Raw genomic sequence first — 14,067 nt, 5'->3', positions numbered from 1 at the left:
TGGGGTGCTTCTGTGTACCTGAAGCCTCCTCTGGTGTTATTGGGCATGTTTCTCATCACTGTGACAAAACACTTTCTAGATAAAATATAGGTGAGGAAAGACCTATCTGAGTGTATAAACTCAGTGGAAGCACTCCGTTATGGAGGAATGGCATGGTAGAGACAATAGTCTGAAGGTTATGTGGACAGGCCTCCTCAGAGACATACCACCAAGGTGTTACTAAGCGTCTTCTAGGTGATTCCAAATCCAGTTAAACAGTTTCTATTCAGATTGTATAAATTTTTCACCTAGTCAAATTTACGGTGAAAATACCTACTATGCATCGTACCCCAGTCATCTTTGCCATCTGGTGTATATGCATCCATTTTCTTTGTCTGATTCTAATTCTTATCCCTTCTGCCTTAGATAACTGTACCAGCCTCTTAGATAACTGCATCGTTACCTCTCCTCTCACTTCTCCACCAGCACCAACTACTCTCTATATAGTTCTGACAAAGGCAATCACTGCCAGGAAGGACTTAACTTCTCCCCAAAAATCTACTTTATGGTAACAGTACCCTCAATAGCTCAGTCTCATTCAGCCTCTTGCCTCTTTGCAGTGTAGACATCCATAACTCTGGCTAGGTAGAGAAAACTCCCTCTTCTACATACAGGACAGTGTTATATTCGGAAAATAATTAGCTTACACCCCAACAGAAGTTTTAATGTACTGTAGACTGAATTGTGTTGTGCTTCTCTAAGATGATCTTCTACTAACCCCTTAGCACCTAGGAAATAGAGACTTTTTTTGGAAACAGGGCCTTTGCTGATGATCAAGTTAGGATGGAGACATCTGGAAGAGGCTTGACTCTAGTAGAACTGCTAATAAAAAGGGTAAATGGGGATGGGGAGGCACAAACAAGTGAATGGGTGGGAGGGAGAGAGCACAGATGAGCAATCAAGCTTGAGAGAGGAGAGAGGAGTTATGAAAGAACAAGAGAGCAAGAGAGAGGAGTGCTTAGTAGGGAGTATGAGCAAGCAATGAAGCACAAGAAAAAGGAGGGAAGGAGCAAGGGAGGAACAGAGTTAAAAGGGGAGGGGAGAAGGAGAGGGAGAGAAACAACATATGAAGACAAGCCAAGGAATATCCAGAAGCTAAAAGCAGGATATGGACCAAATCTTTTGCCAAAGGGAACATGACCCTAGGTGTTGGACTTTTGGCTCCCAGAACCACGAGAATAAGTTTCTATTGTTTAAGCTATTCCATCTGTCGCGCTGAGTTGTGACCACCTGGCAAACTAAGGTGGGGAGCAAAGGTCATATATCAGACATAAAGCACAGCAAACACCAAACCTGCTTAAGGGAGTGGCCACCACTAATCCACACATCCACACAGGAACAGGACAAAGCACAATAGGGACTTTCTCAGTCAGTCTGGGACACTGCCTTCAACCACCATACTCCTGCTCCCTTGTCACCACCCACAGAGGTCATGGGAGACCAACTTTCCAAGGAAGTTTTGCTATTAAAACAGAACTTGGAAAAATGAAACGCCATTCAGAACTGAGAAAAGAGGGACTTTAGGGAAGAAATGAGGAATGAGCAAAATGGGAAATTTGTTTTTCCATTTAGCCTTTGCTTTTATATCTCCTACTTAACCATGACCTTGACCACTGGAATTTGCAGCAATTGGGAACACAATTGCAAAGTTGTAAGTGGGTGGATGCCCAAAAGATGCCAGGAAAAATAAGGTCCACATGGTGACTAGACCAATAGTATCAGCATCCTCTGGGAGCCTGTTAAAACATAAAGTCCCAGCTGTTACAGGTCTACAAGATGGCCGGCCCTCAGTGGGAACCCAGTCACCAGCATTTTACCAAGACTTCCAGGGGTCTGATTTGTAGAACTTTTAAGACGTGCCTTTGGTAAAGGAAACACAGAAGACATAAGAGAGGCAGCAAAATCTCCAAGAAAGCCTTCATACACCACTTTCCTTACACAGTTCCAGAGCCTGCTTTATAAAAAAAAAAAACAGCTAAAATGAAATTATAAAATGATTCCATGTTAGACATTAACTGAAAGGCCATAAAGATCATCATACACTAGTCCTTCTTCTGCAAGAAACAAAGTCCACTCACTGACTCTTCTGGGTGATGTGTACCAACAACCATTAATTCCTCTCATGTCCCCCACACAAGACACACCATCCTTAATTCCAGTCCACTTTTGTAGCAGGAATTTCTTTAGAAAACCCCAGAAAGCTGTGAAAAAACTGGGATATCCCTGATCAGCTCCCCAGACATTACCAGCTTTGTGACAGCATTCTTGATGGCTCTCTAATAGGCTTTACCTAATTTCTATTTATGAAGCTGGTGTCTGTGTCATGCATTGTTAACATTTAGATTAGAAAATCCAGTCACTTAATGATGTTTGTCCAATAAGACTTGCATATTAAGTTAACTAAATATCAATTTATGTCTATGTATTCTTGAAAGGATACTCCCCCTTTAGCCTTTTTAAGATAACATGAGGTTGCTTAGCACCTATTGTATATACTCGGTAGTACTTAAAATTGACACAAATCAGAGGAATTCTTCCTGTGGAGTGTCTCAGCATTTTGACTTCTAGCCTAGCTTCAGAATCTCCCTGTGAGGGTCACTGTCAATCATGCAGATGGTTGTTAAGCTTTCTCTAACCAGTATTCTGCACCAAAAGCACAGAGATCACCTCATAGAACTTGCAAAACAACTCTGCTCATTTTTCTCATTTTATAGCCATGCAAAGGAGGCCCAGAACAAAAATATCACTGAGCAAGTAAAGAGAACACGTGAACAAGCCACCCATCTTCAGGGTATGCCTCTAATCACAAAGAGCCTCAAGCCTTTAGCAACACCAATAACTGAACATAGTTTGACAGTCCTGGCAAGGACAACAAAGGAAATAAATACAGAGCACTTCACTTTCAATAGGGAGCAGTAACTCTGCTAGAGGGTAAACACATCAGGGACCAAAAAAAAAAAAGGGGGGGGGGGCAACTGTCAGTTTCCTTTCCTCTCCTGTTACTGTGATAAAATAGCCTGATAAAGCAACTTGAGAAAGGGTTTTGGGTTGCAATTCAAGGGAACTCATCATGGCGGAGAAGTCAAATCAGCAAGACTGTATGCCCACAACCCAGAAACAGAGAGGTGAGTTTCTAGTAGTCAGCTTACTGTCTTCATTTTATGTAGTACAGGACACCAATGGAATGGCCCATGGTGGCTCAAAATCCCACCTCAATTAATGTAATCAAGATTGTCCCCCAGAGGCATGCCCTGAGTGTCATTTCCCATTTCATTTTGAATTCTGTCAACCTGACTATACTAATCATTATAGCAGCTAAATATATTGAAATGTACTTACATGTATCCTTACCCCCATTATTACCTTAGAGAGTTTTTTTAAATATGAATTCTACAGTACTATGATTTTGTTTATAGACTGAACTCTGAAAGATTATGTTTCTGTAGGCAGGGGGTGATTGCTTGACATCTTCTGTCCTGGGTGTGGTGCAGAATGAATATCAACATCGCACAAATGACAGCTAATGAATACACAGGAATACTGAATGCTAATACATAACCCAGTTTACACATACCTTTTCTGCCAATATACTGATTTAGAATGATGCCATTTCAACATATAAAAGACTGAGTTTAAAATGTTGGAGATGATCCAAAATAAATTTCAAGTTATATAAAAGCCACCAGAGCAGTGAGGTTTGGCTCACAAATGATGTGATTAACAGATGAGACCACTGCTGCATTTAGTGAAGATAGTGTCTCAAAAATTAAGTAACTACAAAATCACTATAAGAAGTTTCACAACCTTTTAATTGTCAGCTTTATTTAAAAAATACACATATTTTCACATGTTAGATTTTTAAAGCATCATACAACAAAGAAATCTACATCAAAAAACTCAAAAACACCAACTCTGTCCACTAACTTAGTACTACAGTATTTAGGATGAGTCAACATTTTTTCATATTATCAACACTTAAGAAAAAAGTTATTTCTAACATGTTGCTCTAATTAAAATAAAAACAACCACTTCTTTTTTCTTTTGGTTTTTAGAGAGAGGATTTTCTTGGCTGTCGTGGAACTCACTCTGTAGACCAGGCTGGCCTCAAACTCAGAGATCCATGGAGTGCTGGGGTTAAAGGCTTCTGCTACCACTGCCCAGCAAACCAGTTTACAGCACCAAACTAAGCACTTGCATAAAACCCACATCAAAATGATGGTAAATTGATGTGAACATTTCACATCTGAGAAAAATGCACTTCTTGTGAATTCTAACACTTAGCCACATATAATAACGTCTGTGAAAGGAACACTGCTGGCACTGTGACTGCAGCCAGGCTCTCAAGGTTTATTTACACTACTAGTGGCAAGCTCCTAGTGGGAAGATGGAATGGGATGAGATAACATAATTTGTCAACTTCTAGGGATGGTGTGATCAGCTTTTCATTAATAGTTACATATTTGAACAGAAATAAAAACCAAGTATTTTGAAATGTTTATGTATCAAACTGAAATTTCTATTAAGGTCAAACTGAAATTACATTTAAACATGTCGGTCTTGCAGAGAGTACATTCAGTATATACTCGTGTATTTTGTTCAGGATTGCTACTTAGACCATAGGAATTTTAGAAAGATTAGTTACTTTAAAACAAGAATGAGTGCTTCTTATTTATGATGAATATAGTTCAATTATTTGGCAGGAAAAAGCATCACACACTTTCAGGTTTTATATCTCAAACACTCCGGAGAAAATAGTAAGGATAAAAGCAACTTTCTATGCCTTTTTAAAACCTCTTTTTCAGAGACTGTTAATATATCAACAGAAAATAATATGAAATACTAGTTAATGGGAAAACTAAAGGACTACTGTCCACTTACATCTAACAGGGAAAAAAATTAAACTGACCTATTAACTGCAATGTAGAATGTGACTCAAAATGTAATGGGGCATGGTGTCTTTGCTAAATATAAGATCAAGTTTGTTCACTCACTTGAAAAGTACTCTGACATTATGAGCTCATTTAGTTTGGGGAAAATAGTTTAACAATTTTCTCAGGAAAAAAAGTTTCACTTTTTCATAACAAACAAAATAGTGGTTACGAAGTCCAGCGCCACCAAGCAACCTTCATTCTGTCCCATACTGCTGAGAATGAATCAAAGGCAGGACGCACATCCAGGATAGTGAACTGGTAGTTCTTGTTGACCTCACCGCCATCATAGTAATCAATCACATACCTAACTTCTGTGCCACAACGATTGATGATCCAGTCATGGCGGTCAAAAGGCAATTCATACCTGTAATGAAAACAGTGTTAAAATGCAGGTCTGCATTCTGTCTTGGTATAAGCAGAGAGATAGAGTGAAAAACAGCACGTATTCATATACCTGCTCTTCTATGCAAGTATCTAGTAAAGGAGATGAGACTTAGTTGATCAGTCCATGGTGCTTAGAGAATATGGTGATTAAGAACTATGATGAGTCTATGTCAGATCATCTGTCTATAAAGGTAAAGAGACACAGGCCAGGCTAGGTAGGAAGCTGGAGAAATCAAATGTACCAAATAACCCTATTACACTATAAGACTAGGGAGGGACAAGGCAAGATAACAACCACAAGAGGAATAAAAGGATAGTTCTAAAGATACCGAAAAGAGGACAGTTCAGTCCTTAGAGAGTGAAACATGAGGCTAGCAACCCAACCCTTATAATTCTGCCCACCTATAAGTAAACTCAAAGAGATGAAAAAACCACAGGCTGGACATTGGATGTTTGGAAGATGGAATTGCTTTTCTTACACTCTGGTCTTGGTGATAAGAATGCTGACCATGGGTTAAGGAATGTCAATAGCAGTTCTCCACTGACACTTACCCCATCCAGGAACGAATTCTTGCCCTTGGTGAATACTCTCTTGCTTTGCCACCAAATCGGACCAATGATGGGCCACAAGGACACTCACTGAAAATGCCCAAAAAGAATAGTTTATTAAAAACATTTTCTTTCATTAGCCAAGATGTAGGTTTTGAGTATTGTCTTTTTTTTTTCTGTATTTATTTGTTATACTATCGCACTGACGGAGAATAATAACTTCTAACAATGTTAAAATAAATTGTCCCTATTTGGTAGAAACCTTTTTTTTTTCTTTAGGATTATGAATGTCTCTCTGGATTTCAATGCATACTATCAAACCTTTAAAAAATCAAGTACTGACAAAAATATATTCATATAGTTTTATGCAAAAATGCTTTTAAAATTTTGTACATGTATCTCTGTTCTTTTAAAATAAAGTTGAAAAAAAATGAATGTCTCTCTGTAGGCATCTGCTTGGTTTTCCTGCCAGATTCAGGAAACAAGACCTTCTCATCTGGGACAAGCTATATGCTCCAAGAAAAAGTGTTAAATACCATGTATCTTCTTTCTCTTTGTATAAGCACTTAGTGGTTCTGCAGAGAAACAACAGGAACAGCTATACAGTCAGCCATCTGAGTCTATGAGCTCCATTTTCAAAGATTAAAACAACTGTACACTAAAATGACTTGGAAAAGCACTGTATCTGAGAACTAGGGAATATAGCTCAGCTGTTATGGTACTTGTCTACCATACATAAAACTCTAGCTTCAATACTTAGTACCACATAAATCAACTATTGAGATATACATATGTAGTTTTAGCACTTGGAAGATAAAGGTAAGGAGGACCACAAGTTCAAGGTTGTCTTTAGGCTAGACAGAGGCCAGCCTGAGCTACACAACACTCTCAAAAATAAAGTGGTAACAAATGAAACACTGCACTTGCACTGAGCATATCTGATTTTTATTTCTTTTCATTGTTCCTTAAATAAAACAGAATATCAAATATGTACAAAACATTTATATTATTTTTAGTCATTATAAGTGACTGTCCTAACTATGTAGGAAGATGTACATATGCTGTATGCAAATGCAATGAAATTATAATATAAGCAACTTTCAGCATTCCTGGCTTTTGCTACCCTGCATGTCCTGGAACAATCCAAGAATATTCTGGGAGGACTTTATTGCTTCATTAGAAATAATTATCAGACTTACTGGAAGAAAAAAAGAATTGAGGCTGACTCCCAGGAACTAGTTGTAAGGAGTGCTGAACTTGCTTTTGTAAGTGACCTAAACACTAGTAGGTTCCTAACTAGAGACCTTGCCTGAAGTCCTTTGGGGACTTCTACTGGCAATGGGGTACACAGAGGCTACCTCTGAAAGACACAAACCAATTGCCCTCATGAGGTTGGAAAACTAGTCCATTAAGACAGGAGACACTGATCTTGCCAGGTGTTTTCATTCATTAGACAAGCTATAATCCTACCATGTAAGAGAGAGAAGATTCCATTTCATATATAACAGTCATACATAACAATCACAATGAACTTCCTAGTATCTTTTCTCAAGAGGGTCACAGACAAAGCAATAAACTCATCCTATGTAACTTTTCTTTTGGAGACATTAATGAAGTCTTTTAGGACCCAGCTAACTTTGCCAGTAATCTAAAAAATGACCAGAGGTGCTGAAACTGACAAGGTGAAATGCCTATTGCTCTTTTAAAATCATGCTACAAGTAAAGAGCAGGTGGCTTTAATTAAAGTACATTTTTAACTTAGGTTATGATGACTACTTGCAGCTCAAAGTTAGCCAGCCAGGTCTTTCCTATAGGAAAAGTACACCCAGTCATACACCCATAATCCAGCTAGTGACACTCAAGTAGTGTTAATACTGAAATGCACAGTGCCAATACCAGAAACAAAGACACAACCTTAAAAATAAAGGAGTAGATGGTTATACTGGCTGGTTGTGTGTCAACTTGACACAAGCTGGAGTTATTACAGAGAAAGGAGCCTCCCTTGAGGAAATGCCTCCATGAGATCCAGCTGCAAGGCATTTTCTCAACTAGTGATCAAGGGGGGAGGGCCCAGCCCATTCCGGGTGATGCCATTTCTGGGCTGGTAGACCTGGGTTCTATAAGAAAGCAGGCTGAGCAAGCCAAGGGAAGCAAGTCAGTAAGTGACATCCCTCCATGGCCTCTGCATCAGCTCCTGCTTCCTGACCTGCTTGGGTTCCAGTCCTGACTTTCTTTAGTGATGAAGAGCTATATGGAAGTGTAAGCTGAATAAACCCTTTTCTCCCCAACTTGCTTCTTGGTCATGATGTTTTGTGCATAGAATAGAAACCCTGACTAAGACAAGGGTTTTTCTTCAAGAAACATATTACTCATGCATTAGAAGGAATGTAAAATGAAAACCAGATTGTGATAGATCCTAGTTCTTTATAATGATACTCCTCATCTATCCACTTCTGGAGGAGGATATCTAAAACAGCAGTCTCACATCATTCCATAAACCTCAAACCTGGGACAATTCTGGACTAGGTAGACAACCTGTAAGTGAGCCCAGCATGTCAGTTTGCAACAAACCTGCTAGGTGATGTGAAGAAATACTTCTGTTTCTACTGACCTATTCTAAGAAAAGGGGCCCAGGTGAAGACATATTTAACGTCAATCTTTACAGGTATTCCAAATACTGATGAAGGAACAAAAGTTCTTTCCTACCTCCCATGAAGCACAAAACAATTCAGTTGTACTTGTGCCTCCAATGACTGACCTACCACTCTCCACGCCCCACCTTAAATCGGACCAGGCTTGGAAAACTTGAATCACCTAGCTAGGTCAGAAAAGGAGATTTACATTCTGCCTGGTGCTTTTGAGAACTCAGTTTCTGGAACCCAACCACTGTGTTGCATAAGGCAGCTTAAATGGCCACATTCAGAGGCTATGAGCAAGCACATCCTTGCCAGATGGGTATTTGACCAAGCCTACAGAAAACTCTAGTCCATGGCTAGGCAGCAGCCATTTCTGATCATGACCAAAACAATCTTTGTTCAACATTCTCTGCAATCTGCACTATGAGCTCAGCGAGTAAGAAAGTATGGTCTCTCCTACAAAGATGATCACTGCTACACAAGTTAATAACAAAAATATTATTTAAATGTTAACACTGTAGGAAGGCTAATATGAAGTAAAGTTGATGCCAGAACATTTTTAAAAAGATTTTAAACATACTTACTGAGCATGAAGAGCTTCCCACTTCAAAATCTCCTTCCAAGCTTGCTCATTATTTTGGTTGTGAATTCTAATGATATTGTACATATCTTTCTGACTAATATCATCATCCTTCCACTTCCACCTAGAAAGAACATGTAGTACAGCTTGACAAATATTACTGATTAAAGTCAAATGTTACTCTGAGCATACATAAAATATACACTTTATATAAAAGTGTATAATACACTAAAATTAAAAATTGAAGGTTCATGTTAATCTCATTTCAAGGAATCCCCAAAAGCTATCCTTATAGAACCATCTATTTTTAAGGTGGCATTATTCATTTAGTACCAGTGATAAATGACTTGCCAATGCTTCCTAGGCATTTTATCTAAGTGTTACATTTTTATATTTCTTAAAAAAAATTCAATCTTATCCAATCAGTTACAGGTCTAAGTATTAATAAGAGGGCTGCCGGCCTTCCCATAAGTCAACAGAATTCCTAAATGTTTGCTGGACATATAATTTTGGACTTTACCTATTTTTCAACCCAAACTTAAACATCAGGTCTTTGAGGATTTCAAGCTTCCTAACCTAGGCCCCTGGTTGTCCGGGCCTTAGTCTGGGAACTCACATCACTGGCTTTCCCACTTGCTGGTTGCAGATTTGGGTACTTGTTGCTGGCTAAAATAATAACAGGAACCACTTTCTTATAACAAATGTCTTTCTGATCACCCCTCAACCCCATGCCCTGTTAGTTCTATTTTCTGGGAAAACTTGACCTTAAATACTGGTCTTTAACTTATATTCTAATAAATGAAAATTCTATCAGAAACTGTTAAGTCACTAAAAAAATACTGTGTGTTTTGGAGGTTAAGCAAAATCTTCATAACATTTAATTCTGAGATAAGTGTGGCAAGCAAATTTTCCTCTAAATAAAATATTCACTCACCCTTTCCGTAACATGGCATTCCAGAACATTTGTTCAGAAGGGTAAACCCACTTTTTCTCAGAGTCCGCTCTTGGAATTGATGATTCCTCTCTTGAGGTAGACAAAGCAAATGGCTGACCAGGGGATGGTGTCTGATTAGGTGGTGGCATCTATAGAATATCAATGGATTGTGTCTGAATGTCAGCACTATGGTATTAACTACAAAATAATCAGTATACCCTGGAAAGCAATTCTCTATACAAGAAGCACAAATTCCCACTAAACCAATGACATCAGAGTTTCAAACCTCTGATGGTTTGGTCATACTACTCTTTTGATGTTGCTGCAATCAAATAACCAGCAAGACAGAATTTAGGGAGGATTTCTTCTAGCTTATGGTCTGAGGAGACACAGTTGGCCAAGGTGGAGACTGCATAGGTGCATAAAATGCCCTGGGAAGAGGTGAGGGTGGATTACCAGGTTTGAAGGATCGAGGTTCTCTTTATTCTTAGATGCAGCACCAGTAACAGGGCATTCCACGTAATCATAGGCCCCGTCTTGGTGGGCAGGCACAGATTGCATTTTGCTCTTACTGGTCTGGTCAGATGATGCTGCAGTCACTGGACAGCCTGAAATAAGTATTAAAACAGTTACTGCGAAATGTGGTATCATACCATACAAAGATACAGTGGAAGGGGGTCCTCTTTAGTTGGGACCTTAAAGAGCTAAAGTTCTGACTACACAACTGGAAAACTAATTTTTTTCAACTTAAAGATGGCAAGAACTAAGCTAACTAACTTTCTAAAATCCTGAAGGTAAGATGCTATAAATATACTCTCCCTTTAAAAGAAAAACACAAAGAACAAACAAAACAACCAAGTGAGAGCTGGCCATACTTCACTAGGTCTCTCTGATTTCCAGCCAGTAGTTCCATACAAGTCCAGCCCCAATGAGGTAGCAGCCACTACCTAAACATTCATTGTTGATATATTCCTTCAAATACTGGATCCAGGAGCAGAAAAGCAGCATTTTACATACACTCAAAGAAAACTGTAAATCCCACTCTGCTCAAGTTTTTTATTTTCCAAGACTCAAGCAAGACACACACACACACACACACACACACACACACATTACCACTCATCTGAGGTACTAAGTTCTTGTCAGAAGATAAAGCACACCAAAAAGGCATTTTTAAAGAAAATGTCCCATGACAGTATCATCCTTGAGTCAATCCGAAGTTAATGTCCAAGCTCCTAGAGTGCTGATCCAGGCAGGTATGGGGACTGAGAAGCTTGTCTAAGCATCAGGTGAATGGAAAGGTACTTAAAAATCTGTGTCCCAGAATAAAAAGCCACTTGTCATGAAGTCCTTCCTTACTCCAGGAACCAGGAGGAAATAATACCATGAATGCTACTATGTAGAAAAGACAAATTTCTATTTACTACTTTGGCCTCTTCAACCAGGCCTATTTCCCAAGAGTGCATGCAGCTGTTCAGTTTAAGAGTGGGAACACAGCTGCTATATTTCCTTCTACATCACTAAAACCACCAATCTTCCCAGAGCACCAATCCCAGATGGCTATTAGAAGGAAAGCAGTGTTATAGTTCCACATCATATAACCAGGAAGCCTGTTAGTCTCCTTTAAACACTCCCATTCTTACTAACGAAAATAAACCAGGACGATAACTCTCTAAAATAGAGAAAATATAAATCACGAAGAAAACTACTTGAGGACAGAAGTTCAGAGCAAAGACACACATGCTTTGTGTGATTTGTCTCAATTTCTAGGCGAAATACTAGGAGACCATGGGATCTGTCCTTGTCCAAGGTCACAGAATTCTCACCAACTTTGCCACTTACTAGCTACATTACTTGAAGTACATAAAGTACTCTGAGCCTTAGTTTGTTTCTTGACTATAAAACAGCCACTGGTTTATAGAAGTGATAATGTAAACTCTTATCAGGCAAAGGATTTTTGCCGACTATGTGCATTGCTACTTCTCTCCCAGTGAAAAAACAAAACAGCAATGCTTGACACAGGGTAAGTGCTGACTTCTTGGAGAAGGCTGGCTAATGGACAGAAAGAAGAATGGTCCACCCTGGAAGCATGAGCATGCAGTAAACATGCACATGCAGTAAGCATACAACACTGCCACAGTCTGAACCATCTAAACTATCTAAAGCAGACACACACTAATTAAAGAATGCTTTTGTTTCCAACCCAGCACTGACATAATGCTCTATAAATTCACTTGGTGAAGGCTTATTTTGACCTAGATGACCATAACAGATATAGGAATAGTTTATTGAAACAGCTAGACTGAGGTTTATTCAGCTCTGGCATTCATTATTACTGTTTATGGACCAAAAACTTCATGTCTGGGGCTGTATGATGTCTACTTAGCACTATCTTTAAATTCCACCTCACTATACATCAGCAGTACCGTTTCCTCTCAGAAAACCCACAATATGTACTGAATGATGGCTCTTCTCATGCATGGCTGAGAGCCACTGGTGTAGGCACAGGTAAACTTTGGAGAGACAAAACTGATTTATAGACCTGCTAAGTTTTCATGCATGATCTCAACTAAACAACATCATAATCCTGTGAAAATTATATTACACATACATATTAACAGACTGTGAGACATAAAGAAATAGTTTGTGATATCTAAGGAGTAGTAAAATTAGGATCAGTAACAATGTGTCTGTCTTATTCCCAGCCTTACAAGCCTCACTACCAAACTACAGCTCTCTGCCTTTAGAACCCTGGCTCTTAACCTGTGAGTTGTCCCCTCTGGCAACCCGCTAGCTCCAAAAATATTTCCATCATGATTCCTAACAGTATCAAAATTATAGTAATGAAGTAGAAACAAAAATCATTTTGTGGCTGAGGGTCACCACAACATGTCCCAGCATTAGGGAGGTTGAGAACCACTAATCTAGAACTAATCTTTCCTTTAATTTTCTAAACGGGCAAATTACCTTTCCTTTGCCCTTTATGCATCGGGCATCCTGAAGGAGGTGAAGCTGCCTGACGATCTGAAGCATTTGAGGTGTTTACTTCAGTAGCAGGAGAAGATGCTGAGGAGCCCATGGCTGGAATCACAGGGTTCACTCCCGATCTAAAATTCCCAACTGCCAAAGTAAGGAATCGGATTAAAACAGAGGCTCAACAGCTGACATCCCCCTGTTATTCTGAACCCGGATGGCCCTCGTTCTGCCCCATCCCATGGGAAAGTATGAGGTAGGGCACTTGTTTGGGGGCAGTTTTAAATTAGTGCCTCCTTTGGGGAATTACCGTGAAACCTATGCCACCATCTGGGGACACGTTTCAGAGAGACTGAAAACATGGAAGATGAAACCTCGTCGTGAAGACGGGTGCAGTCTTGATGGGGTCCGAGGGGTTGTGACACGCTGAGGGGGAAACAAGCTGAACTGCACTCGAACCCCTACCTCCGGGGCCTCAGAGAAAATAGGAAGGTTCAAAGGAGTGTCACCAAACTGAGAGGCAAGAAGCGGCGAAGGGCAGGGAGCTAAAAATCTTGCCTACTTGTCTACGCGTATGCCACCTGTACCGGTCCGCGGTCTCCACGGTTCACCGTTTCCAGCCTAACCTAGACGCCGTTCTGTCCCCGAGTCTCCACTCCGACTGTCCCGCGCGGCCGCGACCGCGACCGCATCGAACCGCCAAGCCCAAGACACTCGGCAGCCACCAACCGCACCTGCCGCTTTTCCTCACAAGGGGTCACCGCAAACGCCCGGGTCACCGCCGGCTTTCTGGTGCGCCGTTACTTCCTTTTCCGAAGGCGGGACTTCCGGAAACCCTGAGGCAAGCCGCGAGCTGAGTAAAGGAACCTCTGTCAGTCAGGGTGGATCAGTCCCACCCCTTCCGCTCCGAGGCCTATCGCAGTACCGCCGTCTCTCCGTCTCCGCCTCTAGGGGCTGGGCGGTGTTTTCAACTCTGCTGTCTGTGCTCTAGGTAGCAGAGAGGGTCGCTTTGAAGGACATGTCCAGTTGCCCTGTTTTTCA

The 14,067-nt window shown here is 40.3% G+C and overlaps 1 protein-coding gene across 4 annotated transcripts; it reads right to left on the bottom strand.

Moving 5' to 3' along the window:
* Positions 1-3,829: 3,829 nt before the first annotated feature.
* HCCS (holocytochrome c synthase) lies at positions 3,830-13,841 on the bottom strand. 4 transcript variants are annotated; one of them, XM_080909552.1, is made up of 7 exons: positions 13,761-13,841; positions 13,021-13,173; positions 10,510-10,661; positions 10,054-10,202; positions 9,124-9,243; positions 5,907-5,993; positions 3,830-5,334 (listed from the first exon to the last, which is right to left on the bottom strand). In XM_080909552.1, exons 2-7 carry the CDS (start codon positions 13,130-13,132, stop codon positions 5,136-5,138), a joined length of 819 nt encoding a protein of 272 aa, XP_080765678.1. In that variant the 5' UTR covers positions 13,133-13,173; positions 13,761-13,841; the 3' UTR covers positions 3,830-5,135. The 4 variants fall into 4 exon arrangements, with proteins under 4 accessions (XP_080765678.1, XP_080765675.1, XP_080765676.1 ...); XM_080909549.1 differs by having other exon boundaries at positions 13,589-13,811; XM_080909550.1 differs by having other exon boundaries at positions 13,608-13,811.
* Between the last annotated feature and the right edge of the window lie 226 nt (positions 13,842-14,067).

This window comes from Micromys minutus (genome assembly GCF_963924665.1).
Source record: "Micromys minutus genome assembly, chromosome: X".
In the NCBI taxonomy this organism is placed as follows: Eukaryota; Metazoa; Chordata; class Mammalia; order Rodentia; family Muridae; genus Micromys; species Micromys minutus.
The sequence above is the reverse complement of the archived record's forward strand: the minus strand, read 5'-3'. Positions and strand labels throughout refer to the sequence as shown.